Here is a 25,070-nt window from a genome sequence, read left to right on the forward strand (position 1 = left end):
CAGCATAGTGTAACATTTTATTGTAAATCTGGAATTTTCAACAGCAGTACAGGAATATAATTTAAAAAATATGAAAACTTTACAAAAAACAATTTAAAATATTTTTCTGATTAACAGATTAATTAACAAGGTTATTATATAGTCACTGTTCTTAATCTGCAGTAAATATTCTCCTAAACAGGCAAGTCACTTTGTAATAATCATAACCATGTATTCAAATTCCAATACTGTCTTCAAGTCTCAAATCCTAAAACACACTGGGGTACTATGAATACAACATTTTTGACTGGAATTGTAAAGCGTTTCCAGTTTATAAACATTACACTTTTATAAATGTGTTTTATTGGACTACACATATTTGATGTTTTTTTTTTTTTTTTAATGTTTATCAAAATTACATAGACTGTGTGTTAACTGGTTGTAATTTTAAAATAAATATTAAAATAATAAAACTTTAACTGATTTTTTAGGTTTCTTGAATGATGCTTTCTCTGTATACTACCACATGAAACCTTTCTCTCCCATAAAAATCCTGCATTATACAAAAAATGTAACGTGCTGTATACAGGCATATTAGTTTAAATACGGATCCATAAATATAACAGCACAACACTTGCATACTGGAAGAGCTTCACTGTAAGAATTCACATCGTATGACTCTGCTTTTACTAGTCAATTACTGTACTTCTGTATTTCTTTGTACTTTATTTTATACATAACACCAATACATTTATTACAGGAAGCAAATTGCACAAAATGACATTCCTTTGGTCCTCTGTAATATTCTCAGGGCACACATACAGGCATAATGCAATTAGCGGTTACTGTTAAAACATAATAACATTCAGTACACCCTATTTGTAAAATATGGGATAATACTGCATGAACAACTTCTATGTGTAAAAGTTTAGGACCGGAATTAACCAGTTTAAGATTGGCACAAGAAGCTGACAAACAACATTTAGGATCAAAACCCGAGTCCAAACACAAGACAATTAGAGTAGACCTAAATAGACATTACTGGTACTGTGCTATCAGTACTACTGGAGTGGTGACACACCTGTGCATTGGAGCCAATAATCAGCATAGAAGAAAGCACATTAAGTACTGCAGTATTGCTGCTGTTTGTTTCAACCTTCAGTTCACATTCTATCACCCTGAGGTCTGACACATTTTAAATCACGTTTAATGGAAGGGAAACGAAGAACCACAGAGTATGTGTTCCAGACTACAGATATTAGTTTCCAATTCAAATTGCTTGCAAGTTTTATTTTACTAGTCAGACTCCCCATTAAGCTGTCTTAACTAAATATAGTTGGTTTGTATGCTTTTAAACAAAGTAGTACAGATGTGTTTAATTATAAGGATGTGTTTAATCTTCTTTGCCTTGTATATTTTATGTACAGTATGATGAAAGTGTCATCAGGCAAGATGCATCTTACAGACAAACAACATAGCTTAAGCATTCCTTTCGCACTGCAAGATACTGTATGCAGATACAATACATTTCTCACATTTTACATGGTGCAGTACCTGAAAAAAGATAAAGCATTCTAGATCTAGAAAAGGGGATTCAATTCCCCTTTTTTCTGGTCATCAGAAAATGTAATGGATTGGCATGAAGCATACATGATTTTGAAAAATGTAATTTCAAAGCAAGCAGAACAACCGATGACACTATCGCACTTCAAAGCATAGCAAGTCATATTCTATTGTGAACAATCGATGTTCGGCAGACGTGACCGCATGCAGTTTCACAAGTCTAATAAAAAACAGCTCAAAGTACTATTTCTTAATACTCAATGCATAACTTCAGTGAAAACCAAAAACAGAAACATTGCCCTTTTTACATTGTATACCTCCTTGGATCTTTTAAAAGCTGTAAAACCATGTGTTAGTTTCATGAAAAAGAAAAAACAGCCTTAAAATAATAATTGACAGGGCAACATATTAATATTGCTCTGTAGGTTCTTGTGTTAGACCTGACATAGTTTATATGACATGTTATTAAGTATATATTGTTTTGTTAAAAAAAAAAAATCAATTTTTTTCTTTTTATAGTTGCTTTAACCCAGTAAATCATTAAACTGGAACAGTGGCCTGATCTACAGATCAGAATTTCTTGGTTTAGTTTCACCATGGCCATGTGCGAAACCGTTGCTAAGGACAAAATACCTAAGAGTTTAGGTTTGGCTAGATTCAGACTTAAGGGTCCACTACGCCTGTCGTCTGTTCCTGGTCCTGATTTTCCTCTTCTTCAGCATTGCTGCCACAGCTGCTGTCACTGCTGCTCTGGCTGTCGCTGCCACTGAAATCATAGCAGTCCTTCTCCTTCTTTTTTTTCTCCGAGTTGCTATGGCGCTTCTTCAAGCTAGTAGAGGAGCTCATGACTGCCTTCTTTTCCAACTGCCTTTTGCGAATCCTGGTTGGCTTCAGCACCTGTTTTTTCTTCGACAAGCTCTTCCTGTGACCTTCCATCTGTTTGGTCTTTATCAGCTTTTCAAAATGTTTTGCTGTTTTAGCGCTCACAACAAACCAGTCCTAATGGAATAAATAAAAAAAAAAAAAAAATAAAGACAAACTACTTAACTACTTAAAAAACGCACCCAGTACCCAGTGAATAATTTGACACCACCCAACATTTGGGCCGACGGTTCAATCCAGAGAAGCTTGTATGGAAGCATCAGTAAGAAGCTGCTTCTGGGGCATTAATACGCATATTGTTTACTTGCATCTGTCACCCAGGTCAATCCTGCTTTATCAAAAGCAGTGTGAAATCACGTACCCGTAGATATCTGAACCAAGTTGGACAACCTTGTTCAGTGCGTTTTCTAACTGCTCAGATTATTCTGTCAGGTGTCTTTTTTATATCATGATAAGCTGAGCTATACTAAGAAGGCAGCCTTTATTTACATTTTAGCTTAATAAAAAAATGTCTTACTTGAGCATGAATAGAGTTGATATGGTACTTCACTCCACTCTCCGAGTTGAATTCTTTATCACATATCAGGCACTTGTATTTACCAGCTTCAAAATCACCCTAACAAAATAGAACAAGTGCTTATTTATGGGTTGTAATATAGACAAGGGGCTCTATGTACTAATATGTCTTACGTGTTCGTAAATACCGCATATTTGTAGACTCCTGCAGACTCCGGCCTTGATGCAACTATGGCACCGGCCAAAAAGAAAAGGAAAACAAACTTCCACAAAGACGAAATTGACCTGTTAGTGAGGTGGAAAAAAATCAGGAAATATTATTCAACACTTTCAAACATGGAAAGAAATAACTAACAAAATAAATTCACTGTGACCAATGCAAGTGTCCTAACCGGTACTGCCTCCCTGTACGATAGTGCCTCCTGGAGGCATTATACAATAGAATAAGCCAGTGTTTCTCAACCTTTTTCGTAAAAACGCCCCCTAAGAACACTTGAGCTTAGTCATTGCCCACTTGCCACAGAAAATAATAATAATAAAAAATAAGTACCAATTAACAATGCTGTTTAATTAACATCAATTAATTAATTACATTTAATTCCACTAGTTCCGACAATTACAGAGAGATAATTCATAAAACAAAAATAATTAAACCCTAGTCACTGGTATACTCAACATGTAGATACATACATAAAACGCTGACTTATGGAATATTGCCAACATATCTTCTTTGCTTGCGCCATGCTGTGGATAGCAATAGAGCTATGCGAACCGGTTCCTTTGAAAATCGGGTACCCGGTTCCTGCTTTGGAACCGAACCGGTTGCAGTGAGTACTATTATGTTTTTAGTGAAACTGATTATTAAAACATTAATTTCTATCAAAAATACATATGATACTATAATTGACACGTTCACACTTAGAAAAAAAAGGTCTGCAAAATATTTATTACAGCATTAGCGGGGGTTTTAATTTTTTAAATGTATTCCCCTGGAGAATAATTCAGTCTCATTTTTAAATGAAGTGATGAAAACGCTTTGGGTAAAGTGAATCTTCTGTACCTCGAGAGGACCATTCGCAAGACAACCCCAAGCCGAACACAACACGATTTCAGATATCTAAGAAAGTAATTTAACCCCAAGCTGATGGGGTCGTATTATACACTGACCTGTTTGCACATACCATGTGGTTAAAGATTTTTTAAATTGTAAGCTTTGTGAAACTGTTACTGTGCAAATTGGAGATTATTGATTATTTTGTTAACTTTAAATTATACAGGGCGATTTCATAGATTGCACAATATTTTTGGAACTTCTGCTCACACATTGACATACGGACATGTTTTTCTAAATAGTTGTGGAACCAGAATCGAAATACCTGGTTCAGAACCGATTCCAAAAATCTCCTCAAATGCACGTCACTAGATAACAATAAGAATAAACTGTAAAACTCAGATGTGTAACGTAACATGGCAACAGGCATAAATGGAACTCGAATGCTTCGTTCTGATTGGACCATATTACTTTTGCATGACAAACCGGATAGCACAAATGGCAGCGACAACAAACATTTCTGACTTGATGTGTACACAATCTTATAGTGCACAAGGCAGTGAGTACATCACTGGCACATTGTGGATCAGTATTATGTTTGCAATTTTCCAGTCTGTCGGTACAACCCCTGTGTCAAGAGACTGTTGCATGATCTTGGTTAGCGGTTTGTAAATAACTTCTTTCATTTCTTTGAGTACTATTGGGAGGCTCTCATCCGGCCCAGGGGATTTGTTTATTTTAAGAGCTCCTAGTCCCTTTAACACTTCTGCCTCTGTTATGCTAAAGTTATTTAAAACTGGATAGGAATAGGTCGACATGTGGGGCACGTTGTCCGTGCCCTGTGTAAAGGAAAAAAGTACAGTACATACAGTAGGCTACGCAAGTAAATACTCTGGAATATTTCAGTTGTCTATGCTCTACATAATTAATTACTGATAAGAAAAGATTTCAGTTTGTGTTTAAAGAACTCTGCAATGATTTGTTTCTGTGCTTCCCTGCATTAATAAAGCATCTTAACATATAAAAGAAACATACTGTAAATGTATTTATTGCCATATAGATTATTAATAAATATATACAGTACTGTGCAAAAGTTTTAGGCAGGTGTGAAAAAATGCTGTAAAGTAAGAATGCTTTCAAAAATAGACATGTTAATAGATTATATTTATCAATTAACCAAATGCAAAGTGAGTGAACAGAAGAAAAATCTAAATCAAATCCATATTTGGTGTGACCACCCTTTGCCTTCAAAACAGCATCAATTCTTCTAGGTACACTTGCACAAAGTCAGGGATTTTGTAGGCATATAGTCAGGTGTATGATTAAACAATTATACCAAACAGGTGCTAATGATCATCAATTCAATATGTAGGTTGAAACACAATCATTAACTGAAACAGAAACAGCTGTGTAGGAGGAATACAACTTGGTGAGGAACAGCCAAACTCAGCTAACAAGGTGAGGTTGCTGAAGACAGTTTACTGTCAAAAGTCATACACCATGGCAAGACTGAGCACAGCAACAAGACACAAGGTAGTTATACTGCATCAGCAAGGTCTCTCCCAGGGAGAAATTTCAAGGCAGACAGGGGTTTCCAGATGTGCTGTCCAAGCTCTTTTGAAGAAGCACAAAGAAACAAGCAACGCTGAGGACCGTAGACGCAGTGGTCGGCCAAGGAAACTTACTGCAGCAGATGAAAGACACATCATGCTAACTTCCCTTCGCAATCGGAAATGTCCAGCAGTGCCATCAGCTCAGAATTGGCAGAAAACAGTGGGACCCTGGTACACCCATCTACTGTCCGGAGAAGTCTGGTCAGAAGTGGCCTTCATGGAAGACTTGCGGCCAAAAAGCCATACCTCCGATGTGGAAACAAAGCCAAGCGACTCAACTATGCACGAAAACACAGGAACTGGGGTGCAGAAAAATGACAGCAGGTGCTCTGGAATTTTTGAAATATTTGGCTGTAGCAGAAGGCAGTTTGTTCGCCGAAGGTCTGGAGAGCGGTACACGAATGAGTGTCTGCAGGCAACAGTGAAGCATGGTGGAGGCTCCTTGCAAGTCTGGGGCTGCATTTCTGCAAATGGAGTTGGGGATTTGGTCAGAATTAATGGTCTCCTCAATGCTGAGAAGTACAGGCAGATACTTATCCATCATGCAATACCATCAGGGAGGCATCTGATTGGCCCCAAATTTATTCTGCAGCATGACAACGACCCCAAACATACAGCGAAAGTCATTAAGAACTATCTTCAGCGTAAAGAAGAACAAGGAGTCCTGGAAGTGATGGTATGGCCCCCACAGAGCCCTGATCTCAACATCATCGAGTCTGTCTGGGATTACATGAAGAGAGAGAAGCAACTGAGGCTGCCTAAATCCACAGAAGAACTGTGGTTAGTTCTCCAAGATGTTTGGGCCAACCTACCTGCCGAGTTCCTTCAAAAACTGTGTGTAAGTGTACCTAGAAGAATTGATGCTGTTTTGAAGGCAAAGGGTGGTCACACCAAATATTGATTTGATGTAGATTTTTCTTCTGTTCACTCACTTTGCATTTTGTTAATTGATGAATATAAACTATTAACATGTCTATTTTTGAAAGCATTCTTACTTTACAGCATTTTTTCACACCTGCCTAAAACTTTTGCACAGTACTGTATTTTTTGGGTTCTTTTATATTTTAAGGTGCTTTATTTTAAAGTAACTGAAATCCCAGAAATGTTTAAATAAGAAGTTTCACATATGAACAGCTAGCTGAATCTACGCAAGCGAGAGGCATGCATAAAATAACAGGTACAAATCAAAAATTATAATACATCAAAGGTAAGTGCAAAACTTTGTTATTATAATGAGATTCGTACATTCGCATACGAAAGTAGTTTGAAACGAACAGTCGTAGCTAAACTACCACAGCAGGGATGAAACTAAGTTACGGGAGTGAAAATGACTAATATATCGCAGGTAGGTCTACGAAGTCACAAAAACCTACGAAATGTCAAGATACGAACGAAAAATCAATGATACATAGAGCCCAAGATGTGTAAGAAACACTGATCAATTAAACATGCCATTTCCACTCTTTTGCACCTTTGTGAAACCTGGGCCCCAACGACTGATGGGTGTGTATACAGTGTTTTTTCTTTTATTATAAAAAAAAAATCAACCCTTACCCTGGAACAAAGGCAAAGGTGAGCCTTCAACCCAGATACGCTGGTGTAGACAGAGTCACAACCCTGAATGTACAACAGAAGGGAAGGGAAGTTACTGTTTAACCAAACAACTTGGTTATATACCCTTTGCAAAGCTAGGGTGAAGCTCTTGAATTGACATACAGTTTTATCCTTTACCTGATTTGGGCAATGCACTTTCCTGTGGATCTTGACTTCACTTTTCCATTTCCGCAGCACTTCTTGACTGAAAGCGGGTAACCCAGGTCTTGCATACTTTAGCTAAAAAAAAGGGTAAACAGGGCACTATTTTGGTTAAGAATTACAATTAGTTTACTTCTGTTAAACATTATTACAAATGAGAAGATACAGTAATATCAACTTTGGAATGTACTTGTTTGCTAGTACCGCCTCCGCTCCTTTTGAATAATCAAAACTACTGTTCTGCTGATAACAAGTCTACATAGAAATATATATGCAAGGCAAGTCATATTTTAATAGTGCTTATACAACACTTAATGCCAACATTTATAAGAAAAGAAAAGAAAAAAAAACCCAGACTAATAGGCTCTCCGCCACAATAACTTTTTTTCTGCAGCTAAAGCAAATTATTGGAAGACAAGCAGTAGTGTTTTTTTTTTTGTGAACCTGATGAATGAGCAGTCTTCTGAGAGCTGCACCCACCTTCCTCTCATCAGGCACCAGATCCTGCTGCACCCACCTTCCTCTCATCAGGCACTAGGTCCTGCTGCACCCACCTTCCTCTCATCAGGCAGCAGGTCCTGCTGCACCCACCTTCCTCTCATCAGGCACCAGATCCTGCTGCACCCACCTTCCTCTCATTAGGCACCAGGTCCTGCTGCACCCACCTTCCTCTCATCAGGCACCAGATCCTGCTGCACCCACCTTCCTCTCATCAGGCACCGGGTCCTGCTGCACCCACCTTCCTCTCATCAGGTATGAGGTCCTGCTGCACCCACCTTCCTCTCATCAGGCACCAGATCTTGCTGCACCCACCTTCCTCTCATCAGGCACCAGGTCCTGCTGCACCCACCTTCCTCTCATCAGGCACCAAGTCCTGCTGCACCCACCTTCCGCTCATCAGGCACCAGGTCCTGCTGCACCCACCTTCCTCTCATCAGGCACCAGATCCTGCTGCACCCATCTTCTTCTCATTAGGCACCTGGTCCTGCTGCACCCACCTTCCGCTCATCAGGCACCAGGTCCTGCTGCACCCACCTTCCTCTCATCAGGCACCAGGTCCTGCTGCACCCACCTTCCTCTCATCAGGCACCAGGTCCTGCTGCACCTTCCGCTTGGGCCACTCCTTGTACAGCTCCTCGGTGGCAATCTCCTGCAGGTGGTACACAGCCACCTGGGCCGACCGCCTCTTCAATCTGCCGCTGGCAGTTCTCTCCTGAGTCATCTCTCTTGGTTTCTTTAAACCATCCTCCTCGCTGCTCAGTGGCTCCTACATGGAAAATACACTTTATTTTATCCTTAGCGACTGGTGTATGCTGGTCGAGCCTCGCGGGTGGTTCAATTTGGAATCTCTGGTCTAACTGTGGTGGGTAAACCTTAAAACTTTTTACGGTCCTCTGAATGTGCATTCACTGGTTCCTGTTTATCATGAGAAAGAATTATTATTGGGGATTTATTAAACAGGGAATCTGGAAATTCGTTTTTATTCCCATGTAATAACAAAACTCATTGTTTCATTGAAGAGGGATTTGACTTACAGGGGCATGCTCTGATTTCAGATGGTAATCCAATCCTGCCTTAGACTTGTAGGTTTTTCCACAGTGCTGACAGTTCAGGATCAGTTTCTCCAGCTCTGATGCCTCTTTACCACATTTCTTCATGTGGTACAGGAAGCCCATGATACTGGTGAAGCTAGCTGTACAACTCTGTGATCAACAGCAAAGAAGACAAAAAAAAAGAAAATCTTTATGAAAAGATCAGTTCACTACACAATCTGTATGATCTATTCTTATGGTACACAGAATAAGACACCTTCACTTCAATATCAAAAGTTCTGTGGCTTTACAAAGCAAGTGAAAACCATGTCCATAACTTATAATGTGCTTTCACTATAACACAGCATACAGGGTAAACTTTAAGGTTTCAGCACTCAGAAAATTCCCCAAAAGAAACTCAAAATGAATACAAACAGCAAAGGAAATAGACCTGTACCTTGTTTGTACATTTTAATTTGCCCATTCTTTTTAGCACCTTTCTGAGTTTGTCTTTAATTGCTTGATTGTCCAACCCATTTGCATCTTCTAAAGTTGGCTGAAAAAATAAAAGGAGATTAGATATATTTTAAAGTGCAAATACTATCCTGGTACTTGTTGGGATATTAACCTGTGCAAGATGTGTACTGGCTTAAGTACCGGTTTGTCAAACTGAAAATAATATGAGCACTGCTTTACCAAGTCATTGTGATCTGCCATAATATGGTACTTCATTCCAGTCAAAGACTTCAGCTGTTTTCCACAATGCTGACATGTAAAAGGATCCTACATTTAAAAGAAAAAATGTTAAACTGTATTTCACAAATTGTAATATATATTCACAGTTCAGAAGTTCACTGAAAATAAGACATTCTTCAATCTTTTATTGCAAATGTGGTACCATTCAGTAGAGTGGAAATTGTAAAGGGGTATGTGGACAGGATGGCTTGGTGGCGATGTCAGACCAGGAAGGACACAGGCACAAGTACTGTGGGGGTGTCGTAACTGCGCTCATATTTATTAAATGACATACATTTTAAATAATAAACAAAAAGCTTGATGGCCAAACAAACAGTTTAAATAAAACAAACACTGAACAAAACAAAAGGCACATTGGCCAAAACAAATAATAAACATAGATAAACAAACAAGTATCGTGCTGGGTTTGACCCAGCACTCGTAGCAATTGTTTTTAAAGTTTTATCTTACTGTCACTTTCTCTACACTCTCATCAACCCAACAGGAGTGGCTGCTTCACTTTTAGACATGTGGCCATCTCCCAATTGGTAATTACTTGATTAATTGGGAGATGGCCACATTACGCACAAGTTTAAACTGGATTGGGGGATTTTAACCCCATCCATGCTGTAAAACAATAATAACAAAACCCTCTTTTAAACAAGCACAACACCATACATTTAAATAACAACAATACAAAATAATACAATAAACACAGGGGTGGGGTGTACCCCGTCACAGGGTACTGGAGATGAAACCTCCAGACAGAAAGGGTACAGTTTGAAAAAAGCACATATTTTAAAAAACAGTTAATGTTTTATGTGCCAATTTAATGTCAACAAAAACCATCTGCCATGTCAGATAAAACTTATGAGTCATCTGTGTTACACAAAAAATAAGTAATGTGCTATATGCTATCGTGTAATTAGTCAACAAGCTTCTCCTTCAAAACTGACATACAGTAACCAGCTTGTTTCACTTCAGCATCTTCGGACAAACACAGAGAGCTGCATCGGAGCACTCACAGCAGGAAGTCAGGTTTTAAGCTAATACACTGTGCCACGGCAAATAGTAGAAACTCCTCTGCTGCATCAAAACAGTTTGACCATAAAGACTTTCACTACATTAAGAATACACAGCATTTGCATTTAAGATACACATTAGAGGTATTACCATTTTGCACTTCGCCATGTGTTTTTTCAGTCCTTCCACTGTTTTCCTGACGACTGCTTTACATGTAGGGCAGGACACCCTTCCTTTATCGAGAATTTGCAGGTGCCATCTCTCCTCTTGACTTCCTACCAAACAGAATATTTACATGATGTACACTTTTTAAAATTACAACCTCACCCAAAATAGACAGTTAGGTCTAACTGGGTAAAAAAAACTGAATTAAAAGTACATTACTTAAATAAAAATAAATAAAAACACCTGGCCAATATCAAAATGTATCCAAAAAATAAGCAAAGATACAAGATAGCACATAAAACTAATTGAGAAAATCAGGTGGTTCATTCATGGGATTGTGAGATTCATCTACTTTCATAAAAACAGGCACTGAAAAAGCACTTCTGTTCTGGAAATATTTATCAGTAACTGAAGAAGAAACCAGTACTTCATTTCAGAGAGATATCATTTGTCTCCTACCTGTTTGATAAGGAGGAAGATCTTTCTTCACACACAGACCTTTAGATTTCAAGTCTTGCCGCTCAGCTGCGTTTAGATTCTTTCGCTTATTTCCTAATTCAAAATACAAAACACCTGAAACCCCATTCTTGAAAGGAGAAAAACACCTGGTAATTAAAACATTATATTGAATAACTTAGTAGTTTAGTACATGCCTTTTTAATCTTGCACACCATACATAATGATTAAATAAAATAGTTTGGTAACGCTAACAATTTTTTAGTCGTTTGGTTAAATACCTTGCTGACAGAATGTACATATACATTTCACACAGAATGTATTATCAACGAAACTGCAATGTCGGATTTTTAATACCTATATTGTATTATATCACGTGTATGGATGCTAAACCAGACAAACAAGAACAATTGTTATTCCAAAATAAACCACAAGGAATGCATGTCAGTTATACTGTAACCTAAATACCTTGTGGCTCTAGTTACTGAAATTGCTCATATGCTCTTGAACAATTCTTCTAAGCAGAACACCAATAGTTTTACTTTATTTTAGGTGCCATGTTACCTTATCTCTGCGGTTCCCAACCGGTGGGGTGTATCAAACTTTCTGGGGGGCACAGTGAGCGTTCTAATAACACAGTAATTATAGTAATAATAATAATAAAAGTCTAAATGTGAATTTTACAAATGTTTTATTGTTTTTTTATTTAAACTAAATAAATAAATAAATAAATAAATAAATAAGTAAAACACAGGTATTTATATAGCCTGGAAAATCCATGATAGGGTACTTATTTTGGCTGGAAAATCACGCTTAATCATCACGGCCAATCATGGCCAATTTTGTGTTTAAGAATCAGTCACAGTTCTGTTCCTGCCGCACTGCACCCTTGTTCAGTATATAAAATGGATTGGTTCAGGTACGTGAAAAAAGATTGTGATGTGATTGTGCATCATTGTCAAAAAAGTTTGGAAATATGAAGAAAGTTACTTGGAAATTTGATTTTCCTTTGTTGGAACTGCAGATGCACCTTATCCTCAGTGTGTCATCTGTGATGATGTACTGGCTAATGCAAGACTATTTCTGATATGTGATTTATAATATTCGCTATTGTGGCGAGGGGCTCCAAGTAAAAAAAAAAAAATGTTAAGGTGGGGTGTGATTCAAAAATGGTTCAGAACCCCTGCCTTATACTGTATGTGGGGTACATCTACCTATAGATTTGATTTGCTTTGTTGAGTTCTGGTCATGACCCTCATTTTCTTGTGCTTCAGTTTTTCTTCTTTTCCTTGTTGAAGTTCCTGTTGAAGTAAGAAAAGACAGTCGGTATTGAACAAATGACAACCTTTTCCCTCCAACGGGCACCCTTTTCACAGAATTTCAAAGGTGATTATCACCATGCATATTCAGATGAGACACAGGGTACTGTTTTAAAGTCACAGCTAACTAGGTATCTACTGACTCTTGTTGCCATTGTGAAGATGATGTGATCACAAAGTCCTATACAATTGCTCTCTTATTTCCATCTCTGCACTGTAAAATATCTATCCACTGCAACCTGCCTGTGGAGCTTAACTCGGCCTTCTCCTTGACTTCATCTGTGTTGTTTTTGCCCCCCCTCGTTTCTAGCCAGCAAACAGGTTTCCTGAAGGTTCCGGGATCGTCATCGGCACCACTGACCCTGTCTTCTGAAGAGGAACTGGAGCAGTCACTCCCTGAGTCAGCAGGGGCTTCCTCTGGAACAAAGTTACTCTGAAACTCCTGAGCCCTGAACCGCAACAAGCAAACACCACTGGCTTAGTTTGTTTGGTTTATATTTTTTTGGACCAATATATTCTTAAAAAAAGATCAAATTGTAATTATTAATTTTCTATTACATTATGGAATTAATTAACTACGTAACTTTTCAGGTACAAATATTAACATACAGTATACAGAAGTGTAGTGGGGCTAAGTAACTATCATAAAAATACAGGAATTTCACTTAAAAATCATCTTGCACTTACTTTTTTCCTCCTAGAGTTATCTTTATCTTCTGTACCTTCTGTGGTTCTGAATCCCCACTCTGAAACAGGTTATTTTGGTAATTAATAAATATCTGCATACATGCATAATACATTTCTGTGACATACAGTACTGCATTGTTTCCATACCTCAGTGCACTTGCATTTCTGACATGTGTTTATTTAAATGTGATTCAAGTCTTGATGGCCTTGATTTTTCTCTGTTGGGCTGATAAGTTTTTCAGAGTGTCATTTTGGAGGAACTTCTAGCCTGAGAAATGACCACTTATACCCACACTTTCATTTAGGGTGAAGTGTCTTAACCTCCGCAAACCTTTAGGCTGAAGTCAGAGATGAGTAGAGGGAAACTGTTACACTCTAAAACTTGAAACTGCACATTCTTGGCCAGGTAGAAAAGTCGGTGTGAACTGAACCACGAACATTAAATACTAGTGCTACATTTAGAAATACGAAAAGAAATACTAAATTAAGTTTCTTCTAGTATTGCTAAACAAGTTGGGTGAGTTGCTGAGAGGTCAGTGGTAAGCTAGATGGAATTGCATTATGCCTTGCAAATTAGCGATAGTGAACATCTTTTATAGTAAGCATAGCATGCTGACAGAGTTTCATAACAGCTTTAGCAGAGAACACTGACTGTGCTTCACTGAATGACAACTGAATACTGAACATGTATGTTATAACAGAGACTCAGAGTGTAATTGTTCTTAGTCAGCAGTTATAGCTTTGTAACGGTTTTCAATTATATCTTTACCTTGGACTGTTTCTCTTGGGCTGATTTACCTTCCTTTTCCTGATCCTTAGAGGTTACTAGAATTTAAACATAAACATGATTTAACCTTGTATTTATTTTTATATTTTTTCAAAAAGTTGCCTATATACAAACTATTCAAAGTTTACATTTTTAAAAATAAATTAACCTTTTTTTTACAGTAACATCAGGTGTGCAGTCAGGTTACAGTATGATTATGATATTACCTGCTGGCCTCAGTCAGCAGAACTGTTTCTTTTGGAAAAGCAAAAAGATTTTCATTTTGAGACACAATGTACCTGGCTCAATCTCTACTGTTGGTGCTCATCTTCATCCATAAATATAACTCAATATATGTAGTACCTTATACATTTCTATGACAAAGTCTTTCTCTGTAATCTCATTAAAAAGTTCTACTTTAAGCCCCACACCAGTTTTAATATACAGTATGTGGTATTGAAGTATATGTCTGCTTGGTGTGGAACAGCTGTGTGTGAGCTCTTGCTTGTAGTGTATTGATAGGAAATAAGTAGGGCTGCTCCGAGTCGGATCGATTAATCAACTAAAGAGTTGATTACAGATTAATTTTTTGTACAATTTAATTTTGCTGAATGTTATTTATTTATATTAAATAAAATCAACCAATAGAAGATCTGCATTTTCTCCACGACAGTCCAGTCATAAGTGAGCGGAGGCGGGACATAAACAGTTGATGGTCTTGAGTAAGTTTAACCAATGGGAGAGTCAAAGATCTGCCCCTTGTTATGCAGGTGTCCAATTATGAGTGAGCAGAGGCGGGACATACACCGTTGAAGGTACACTCCATTTCAGTTGAAGGTCTTGTGAGTTTAACCAGTGGGAAAGTCAAAGATCTGCCCGTTGTTTTGCAGCTGTCCAATCATTAGTGAGCAAAGGCAGGCCGTAAATATGCTAGGGTAAGCAGTGGGGTAATAGCTGAATTTCGTGTGATATTGATTGAATTGACAACAGAAATGGCAGAAGGCACAGGTGTCGTCGTCCATCCATTAACAGTCCAAAGCTCCTTTGACCACTGTTCCATAGTCCAATTTCTGTGTTCTTGTGCATATTTAGCCTTTTAGTCTTACTCCTTTCTTAGCAGAGGTATTCTTACTGCAACACATCCTTTAAGTCCTGATTTCAAGAGTGACCTTCGTACTGTTGAATTGATAGACAACGACACCTGTGCCTTCTGCCAGTTCTGTTGTCAATTCAATGCTTGTCTTCTTTCTATTCCTTAAGGATATTATCTTCAAGTATTGCTCATCCTTGTTAGACAGCTTTTTGTGTCTTCCAGTCCAGGGTTTGTAAATTACAGATGATATTTCTCTGTACTTGTTGATTATGCTTCGGATACCACACCTTGAAAATCGAGTTATGCGAGCTATTTCACTCAATGTTTTTCCTTCTTTATGCAAGCCGAGGTTGTTATAATAGTAGAAAACACTACTGGAGGCTTTGAATAAATTGGTGATGCTCATAATGCATCGAAGTAGAAAAATGCAACATGTCTAAGACACTTGCACAGCAGTGTGTGTGTATATATATATATATATATATATATATATATATATATATATATATATAGTGACAAGGTGGGGTAAGCTTTGTCACATTTGGGATCTTTCCACTTTCTTCTGGTGCAAATAAACACAGCTCATGATAGTAAATACATTTAATCGAGGCATATATTTGTTGTCACAGTGTCCTTTTTACAGGTGCGCGCCTAAGTAACACAAAAACAAAACAAAGGCACAAAGTCCTAACTCCATTTTGGAGAGCTAACTAAACTTTTGTTCTTTTTAACTAAATATCGGATGGCTAAGCCCTTTCCTGATACACAAAACAGTGTAACAAAACAAATCCAATAAAGTTTCACTTTTCTTGGGGTTTCCTCAGGTCTATACACAGGACATAGCCTTCCCATAGACAACCAGACTACTGCCACATTGCCCTATTTATATAAACCTGTGTCCTTAATTATTTACAGGTGCACCTCATTAAGAAACTCTGTGTTTCTTTATGGTTAGCCATGGTTACCAACCCCCGGGCATTGTGTAGTTCTACTACCTTATTTAAAACTCATAGGACTACATATTTTCCTTTTTACTTGTTACAGAGGGTGCAAGCTACACATCATTTGCAGTCCTATATATCTACCCTCTATAATCTTTCCCCAACGGGGCGAGTGACCTTGGGCAACAAACAAACAAATTAAACACCTGCAAGCTTAAAAACCATCAGGTTACTCTTGCATTTTTCTCTCTGTTTTGCTGCATCCATGTGAGGGGGGCATGATCAGTGATCAACTTAAAACATCTACCTAATAAATAATATTTAAGCGTTTCTAATGCCCATTTTATGTCCAGAAACACCTTTTCCACTATGGCATAATTTTTTTTCCTGCGGGTTGAGCTTTCTTTCTACTATTTTATTTCTATTATAAAATGGGGTGCTCTCGGTTTGTACGATAAATTATTTGGTAAAATCAGTTGTTAGTAAAATCAGTTTTTTACAGAGTGTGTCTTTCTGAGCTTGAAATGCCTCCTCTGCGACTGTGCTCCATCATACCATTACAGGACCTCTGGCTCGGGTTAAATCTGGAAGAGGGGCAGCAATTGAGGCGAACACAGGTAAAAGCCTCCCATAATAACCTGTTAACCTCAAAAAAGCTGTTAAGCCTGCAGCTCAGATGGAGTCCAATACTGCCTGCACCTTTGGAAGATGTGTGTCCCGGTTTGAGCTATGTATCACCACATCTTCCAGACAGGCTGCGGCATACTCTCTATGGAGATTTAATATCCTGTCCATCATTCTTTGAAATGTGGCAGGGGGTCCATGCGAGCCCTTAGCTCTATCAGTAAGGGGAGCTTGCCAATACCCTTTAGTCAGATCTAGTGTGGTCAGATAACAGGTTGAACCTAGGTTGTCTATTAATTCGTCAACCCTGGCCAAAGGGTAAGCATCAAACTCTGAGACACTGTTTAACTTCAGATAGTCGTTACAGAATCTCAGTGAACCATCTGGCTTTGGTACCAGTACAATTACCTCTAATTCGAGCATCTTTGTAACCTCTGCTTTAATAGCCTCTCTTCTGGCTTCGGGCAGCCGGTAGGGCAGTGGTACTCAACTCTGGCCCTCGAGAACAATTCCAGTCCTGGTCTTTATTCCAACCAGGTCCTAAATTAGTTAATTGCCTCTTAGCAGCTTCAATTAACTACATTAGAACCTACTTGGAGTAAAAACTTGGACTGCATTGGATCTCAAGGGCCAGAGTTGAGTACCACTGCGGTTGGGTTTCAAGGTTACTGTCTGTCCTGGCTTAGTCACAATATCATGCTTTATGATAGCTGTTTTTCCTAGTACAGTTGAAAACAAACTCCTATTTCTGTAAACAAACTCTCTAATTTCTTGTTTTTGTCAAGCTGCCAACGTTTCTACAATTTTAACATCAGGCTCACGTTTCTTACTGTCAGGAGAGGAAGACTTTTCTATAGCAGCTAATGCTTCCCTGTCTTTCCAAGGTTTAAGCTGGTTAACGTGGTACACTTGCTCTGGTTTCCTTCCACCTGGCTGCCGCACCTTGTAGTTCACCTCATTATCCCTTTCTATTGCTTCATAAGGTCCATGTCAAGTAGTTAGGAACTTACTTTCCACAGTGGGAATTAACACTAGAACTCTATCTCCGGGTTCAAAACTTCAGACTGTGGCCTTTTTATTGTAAGATCTCCTTTGAGCTTCCTGAGCTTGTTGCATGTGCTTGGGTACAATCGGCATGATGGAAGCAATGCGGTCCTGCATCTGTGATATGTGCTTTATAACACTGTGGAGTACAATTTTATTTTGCATGGATGTAAAATCCCTGTATCCCATGTTTCCTTAGCTATGTCTAATAAACCTTGAAGGTGCCTACCATACAAATGGAGATTAGATAAAGAGGCATTCAGAATAGAAAATAGGAGGCACTTTTTTACACAGAAAATTGTGAGGGTATGGAACCAACTCCCCAGTAATATTGTTGAAGCTGACACCCTGAGATCCTTCAAGAAGCTGCTTGATGAGATTCTGGGATCAGTAAGCTACTAACAACCAAACGAGCAAGATGGGCTGAATGGCCTATAACAATTTGAATGGTGAAAACCAAGTAGAGGCTTTGGGCATCTCTCTAATAGTAAACATTAAAAACGGTAACATAAAATCCCAATTTTTACCATCTTTGTCAATGACTTTTCGTAACATATCCTTTAGGGTTTTGTTAAACCTTTCGACCATGCCATCAGTCTGGGGGTGATAAACCGTGGTTCGTAAGTGTTTCACTTTTAGTAGTTTACACAACTCTTTTGTTACTTTTGACATGAATGGGGTACCCTGGCTTATGAGTATTTCCTCAGGGATCCCAACTCTGCTAAACATAATCATTAATTCTTTGGCTATTGTTTTTGGAGAAGTGTTGCGTAGAGCTATTGTCTTGTGATACCGAGTGGCATAATCCATTATCACTAAGATGTGTTGATGTCCTCTAGCGGACTTTACTACAGGACCCACCAAATCCATTGCAACCCACTCAAAAGGAATCTCAATGATTGGTAACAGCACTAGTGGACTACAGAATGCTTTAAACAGAGCGGTGTGTTGGCATGCCGAAAATGAGGTACAGGGATCTGCATATATCCCAGGCCAATAAAACCTTCTAAGAATTATTTCCTGTGTTTTTTAAATTAAAAGAAAGCACCATTGGACTCCTCCAGAGGGAAGAAACAAATGGTTAGACGTGTACATTGAAATAGTTAGAAATGAAATAGTGACAGGCCCAAGAAGTAAACGTAAACTAAATATAACTAAGAATGAAGTGCTAAAGGAATTAACAGAGGATGATAGTATCATTATAAGACCAATTATAACGGTTCATAATTAAATCTATAAAGGTCTTGGGGTGGTAGTAGTGAACAAAGATGAGTATATAAAAGCAGTAGAGACTGAATTGCAAAGTATAAATATATACGAAGACGTAAAAACTAATAACAATAACAGCATAATAAAAGAAGTGAGAAATTTGGCAGACAGATTATATGAAAATGGGTGTGTATTGAAAGAAAATAAACAATTACATGCCTCCACAAAATCCAAGAACAGGTTTGGTTAGAGGTAACCCAAAAATGCAAAAGAAAAGCACTCAATGCGAAGGATTGTTAGCACAATTAATAACTCAACATATGTTATTGAAGATACAACACATTTTCTGAAAAGGATTAATAATATAAAAGGTTAAACTTCCAGAGAATACAATTTTATTTTGCATGGGTGTATAATCCCTGTACCCCAGTGTTCTCAGGCATGAAACTTTAGAAGCATGTAAAGAGGCACTGGAAAATAAAGTAGATAAGAACATAATACCTACGGAAGAAATATTAAATATGATCAAGATAGTTTTAGAAAATAGTTATTTTACATTTAGAAATAAAAGTTACAAACAGAATGCTGGCACAGCAATAGACTCAGAATTAGGTATGCATTTTGCAAGCATGTATATTATTATTATTATTATTATTATCATTATTATTATTATTATTATTATTATTATTATTATAATTAATTTCTTAGCAGACACCCTTATCCAGGGCGACTTACAGTCGTAAACAAAAATACATTTCAATATATGGGCAAATGGGAGGAAATGTTATTGAGTAAACTAGACAAGAAACCGTGGGAATACATAAGATATGTGGATGACATATTTGGAATATGGACACATGGAGAACAATCTCTTGTACAGTTTCATAAATTAGCAAATTATATCCACCCTAACAATTTGGTGGATATAAGGTGGACAAAATCTGAAATTGAATTCTTAGACACCTTGGTTAAACTTGATCAAGGATCTATTAAAACAGATCTTTACTCGAAACCTACTGATATGTATCAGTACCTACATATGTCATCTGCACATCCTATCTATACTAAAAGAGCAATTCCTAAAAGGACTGGGTTAGAGGATAAAATAATCTGTTCTGATGAAAATGACTACAAAAAACAGAGTAAGGAATTACAAATACATCTTAAGAAAAGAGGATATAAAGAACAAATTATTGAGAAAGAATTGAGAAAAGTTGACTCCATAGGAATGAACAACTTGAATATAAGAAAAGGGAAGAGAGGGTTAAGAGAGTACCATTAATAATTACATATTCTAAATTATTACCCAACATTTAAAAAATTGTTTGGAAGCATTTCATATACTTCATAATATTTCCGAAAGTACCAATCGTAGCTTTTAGAAGGGATGCAAATTTGGCTGACATTTTAGTCCACAGTAAACATAAAGGGGTCATTGTAGTGTTGTGATCGTGCAAGCAAAGGCAAGAGTGGTGGCGGGTGTAAAGGGTGCAGAAAACAGCAGGCAAATCAGCAGCAGGAATTCCAAAAAAGTGCAATCTTTTATTTCTCCAATCACCAGGAACAGGGGAAGCCCACACTTAACACTTGTGAAACTATTTACCGAAGGAAAATTGCTGTTTGATATTCATCTATCAATTAAATGAAGAGACGAAATAAGTATTAACAAAGTGTTGCATTAAGATTTAAACTTGCCATTAATTTGTTAATTGATATTATGATTGAATATAATTAACAATGACCTGTATAAAGAGTTGCTGCTCATATTTGATCATTGTATTCACCACCTGACATTGGGGACGTGGACTTTTAAATCTCCTGTTTGTCTAAATAAAATGAAAATAATCTTTGAGTTAGTGTGTGGTCACACCAAATATGGATTTGATTTAGATTTTTCTTCTGTTCACTCACTTTGCATTTAGTTAATTGATAAATATAATCTATTAACATGTCTATTTTTGAAAGCATTCTTACTTTACAGCATTTTTTCACACCTGCCTAAAACTTTTGCACAGTACTATATACAGACGTGCTCAAATTTGTTGGTACCCCTCCATAAAAAATGAAGAATGCACAATTTTCTCTGAAATAACTTGAAAGTAATTGGCATCCACCATTGTTTATTCCATATTTAATAGAAATCAGACTTTGCTTTTGATTTTTTATTCAACATAATATTGTAAATAAGAAAACAAATGAAAATGGCATGGACAAAAATGATGGGAACGCTAACCTAATATTTTGTTGTACAACCTTTAGAGGCAATCACTGCAATCAAACGTTTTCTGTAGCTCTCAATGAGACTTCTGCACCTGTTAACAGGTAGTTTGGCCCACTCATCCTGAGCAAACTGCTCCAGCTGTCTCAGGTTTGATGGGTGCCTTCTCCAGACTGCAAGTTTCAGCTCTTTCCATAGATGTTCGATAGGATTCAGATCAGGACTCATCAGAATAGTCCAATGTTTTGTTCTTATCCATTCTTGGGTGCTTTTAGCTGTGTGTTTTGGGTCATTATCCTGTTGGAGGACCCATGACCTGCGACTGAGACAGAGCTTTCTGACACTGGGCAGTACGTTTCGCTCCAGAATGCCTTGATAGTCTTGAGATTTCATTGTGCCCTGCACAGATTCAAGGCACCCTGTGCCAGGCGCAGCAAAGCAGCCCCAAAACATAACCGAGCCTCCTCCATGTTTCACTGTAGGTATGGTGTTCTTTTCTTTGAAAGCTTCATTTTTTCGTCTGTGAACATAGAGCTGATGTGACTTGCCAAAAAGCTCCAGTTTTGACTCATCTGTCCAAAGGACATTCTCCCAGAAGGATTGTGGCTTGTCAATATGCATTTTAGCAAATTTCAGTCAGGCTTTTTTATGTTTTTCTTTCAAAAGTGGAGTCCTCCTGGGTCTTCTTCCATGGAGCCCACTTTCGCTCAAAAAACGATGGATGGTGCGATCAGAAACTGGTGTACCTTCACCTTGGAGTTCAGCTTGTATCTCTTTGGCAGTTATCCTTGGTTCTTTTTCTACCATTCGCACTATCCTTCTGTTCACTCTGGGGTCGATTTTCTTCTTGTGGCCGCGCCCAGGGAGGTTGGCTACAGTTCCATGGACCTTAAACTTCTTAATAATATTTGCAACTGTTGTCACAGGAACATCAAGCTGCTTGGAGATGGTCTTGTAGCCTTTACCTTTACCATGCTTGTCTATTATTTTCTTTCTGATCTCCTCAGACAACTCTCTCCTTTGCTTTCTCTGGTCCATGTTCAGTGTGGTGCACACAATGATACCAAACAGCACAGTGACTACTTTTCTCCATTTAAATAGGCTGAATGACTGATTACAAGATTGGAGATATGTGTGATACTAATTAAAGAAACTAATTAGTTTGAAATATCACTATAATCCAATTATTTATTATCTTTTCTAAGGGGTACCAACAAATGTGTCCAGGCCATTTTAGAATATCTTTGTAGAATAAGCAATAATTCATCTCTTTTCACAGCTTCTTTGCTTTATTCTATGACATACCAAAGGCATGCAAGTATACATGATAAAATAGCTTTTAATTTCATCACCTTTCAGGAGGAATGAAGCATTATTTCAATGAGCTGTAAGGGTACCAACAAATTTGAGCACGTCTGTATATATATATATATATATATATATATATATATATATATATATATATCAGTTAGATACCTTCCAGCAGCAAAACCAGATCCACAAGTGTATTAATTAAAACAAGGTTTATGTAAGAAATATTATTAGTAGTAGTAGTATTAATATTATTAGTAGTAGTAAAATGTAACTGATAGCCTGCTTGGAATGGTGACTGTTAAATAAAGCTTTGTTTTGCCTTAATCTACTGCAGTTGTGCAATGCAAGATTGTAAGGATTGCAAACTTCTTCAATTACGTGTAAATAAACAATGTGTATTTTTATTTAAATTATAAAAACATGATTAATGTTCTATATAACGTATTTTTAAACTACCTGTAAATGTTGTATTCAATTTATATGTATTACCTGTAAAATAATAGGATATTCAATCAGATATAAACAAGTAGCTATGGTGACGTAACCAGTAAATTATACAAATGAGTACCCAGAAGGTTCGAACCTTCCTTCGGTAATGTGTTCCGAACCTTCGAAGGTCAAAACGTACCCTTCGTTGCAGCCCAACTATAATATGTACAGTATATAAATTAATGACATGATTAATTAACTACAGCTTGACATCATGCAATGTTTTCTGTTTTGTTTGCTGTGCAGCTTGAATTTGAGTTCCAGTAAGTTCCAGTACCTTGTGCCTTGCCCTTTTGCTTTGGCTTTGAAGACTTTCTTTTACTGGCCACATTCAAAACAGAGCCACTCTTCTTTCTGTGTTCCATCGCTGGAAAGTAGAAAGTAAAAGTTTTAATTGACCAGTAATAAAACAGGTAATAATAATAATAATAATAATAATAATAATAATAATAATAATAATAATAATAATAATAATAATAATAAATAGTTATGAGATGAGGATGGTTAGGTAAGGGACTTGGCAAGACAGCCCGAAACAGAAACACTGATCAATGGCGCTTCGTGTCTACCTTGTGTGTGACTGTGGGCCACTCTGTGTGGACGTACTTGTTGAAATTCATTGCTACATACGAAGACTCACCTTTCCCGCATTTACTAAAATAAAATAAAAACTTAAACGTGTCTGCCTTGAAGGACATTCAACATTGCATTTTTGTTTTGTTTAGTTTAACACACTAATTAAGGTGTGATAAAAGCCTCAAATGATAACATTCTGCTAAAGCAACAGTATAACAACTTCAGTTCAACGTGCAGTTTTTTTGTTGTACACTATTCATATTATTTTTCAATTTTCTAAATATGTAACTCTCAAAACGTGTTTATTATTTAAAATGCATATAGTACAAGTATCTAGAAATAATATTTCGTAAAAATAAATGCAAAGATAACAGAATGAAATGCTTTATAAACTTTAATTCAAAAAAAGGAAAATGTGAGTGTTTAGCTTTCACGGGGTTCCCAGCGTCATCACTACAGTGAATCTGAATTTAGGAACCTTGCATTAATGTAATGTACTGTTTTTCAGTCGAGTAGTACCAGCGTCACCCCCACCATCATCATGACACCCCACCATCCACACACAGCACCGACAACACACTCAAGACAGAAATGACACATTCATTTCGCTTAACATTTTGAAAAACAAAATCGCTTTTAGTACTTTAAAAAAAAAATAACGTGTTTTTTTTATTAAAAAAAAAAACACACCAATAGTGTCTTGTTACATCTGTCCTGTATTACTGTACCTTACAGTAGTTATCGTTCTTTTCTCTATCTCTCGGATTGCCTCTGTTATTTCCCTTATTCCTGTAGTCCTTTTAATAAACAAGATACTGTTAATTTATTGAAACACTGTTTCATGCCGTCTTATATGGCACACCGCTAATAGACTACTAGATAACCGGGGGCTTCAGATTTGTATAGCCACCTACACTTGATTGAATCAGTTTAACTTGCTGGGGGTACGTTTCTTGAACCCGCCTTCTTTCACACAACAACAAATAAAAATCTCCCATTCGATGCTATGGAAGGAGGAGGTTCTGTAGTGCGCATTATGAGTTTGAAGGCCATTTGCAATAATGTAGATTAGTTAACTTGGCAAACACATTACGCCACGTTACAGCAATTCATGGTTATTGCAGGCAAACGCCACAATGTTGTAAAATCCAACAGTAATTTAATGTAATTTACTGTACCGCACAAGACAACATTGCAGGATATCATTCATAACGTCGGTGTCATTTCATTAGCAAAATACCAAATATTGATTTACAGCAATGCATTAACTATACGGAACATATCGTTTAGTAAGCTAAACAGATATATATATATATATAAAAAAAGTTGAACTTATGCGTTTGTATAGAGCTTGAGAGGGGGCATGAGAGAAACATTGTATATCTCGTGGCCACGAGATAATATCTCGTGTGCACGACTTACTATATCGGGCTCCATACTTTTCCATATTTGCTTATCTGTACCTTATTGTTGCGTGTCTACTGGGTTCCTTTTGCTTTCTTGCTTGGTAAAAAAAGGGT

At 37.3% G+C, this 25,070-nt stretch overlaps 1 protein-coding gene across 6 annotated transcripts; it reads right to left on the reverse strand.

Annotated features, from left to right (window-relative positions):
* Window positions 1-5: 5 nt before the first annotated feature.
* Window positions 6-24,469, reverse strand: LOC117402455 (zinc finger protein 512-like). 6 transcript variants are annotated; one of them, XR_009328659.1, is made up of 17 exons: window positions 24,279-24,469; window positions 23,252-23,341; window positions 14,046-14,101; window positions 13,277-13,335; window positions 12,841-13,038; window positions 12,485-12,579; window positions 11,274-11,366; window positions 10,800-10,924; window positions 9,588-9,674; window positions 9,349-9,447; window positions 8,895-9,062; window positions 8,432-8,626; window positions 7,336-7,437; window positions 7,159-7,221; window positions 3,129-3,225; window positions 2,942-3,040; window positions 2,521-2,541 (listed from the first exon to the last, which is right to left on the reverse strand). XR_009328659.1 is itself a non-coding variant. In XM_059023675.1 (16 exons), the coding sequence occupies exons 2-16, from the start codon at window positions 23,337-23,339 to the stop codon at window positions 2,206-2,208; spliced, it is 1,863 nt and encodes a 620-aa protein (XP_058879658.1). In that variant the 5' UTR covers window positions 23,340-23,341; window positions 24,284-24,469; the 3' UTR covers window positions 6-2,205. The 6 variants fall into 6 exon arrangements, 4 of the variants coding, with proteins under 4 accessions (XP_058879658.1, XP_058879657.1, XP_058879660.1 ...); XM_059023675.1 differs by lacking the exon at window positions 3,129-3,225 and having other exon boundaries at window positions 6-2,541; window positions 24,284-24,469; XM_059023674.1 differs by lacking the exon at window positions 3,129-3,225 and having other exon boundaries at window positions 6-2,541.
* Window positions 24,470-25,070: the final 601 nt, after the last annotated feature.

The sequence above is a fragment of the Acipenser ruthenus genome, chromosome 5, assembly GCF_902713425.1.
Source record: "Acipenser ruthenus chromosome 5, fAciRut3.2 maternal haplotype, whole genome shotgun sequence".
Classification (NCBI taxonomy): Eukaryota; Metazoa; Chordata; class Actinopteri; order Acipenseriformes; family Acipenseridae; genus Acipenser; species Acipenser ruthenus.

Coding starts and splice junctions, on each gene's coding strand:
- LOC117402455 (XM_059023675.1), bottom strand. CDS start 23,339: ATGGAACACAGAAAGAAGAGTGGCTCTGTTTTGAATGTGGCCAGTAAA. Junction 13,039..13,276: donor ATAACTCTAGGAGGAAAAAA/GTAAGTGCAAGA, acceptor GTTGCGGTTCAG/GGCTCAGGAGTTTCAGAGTA. Junction 7,438..8,431: donor TGGTGCCTGATGAGAGGAAG/GTGGGTGCAGCA, acceptor CCTTTTTTTTAG/CTAAAGTATGCAAGACCTGG.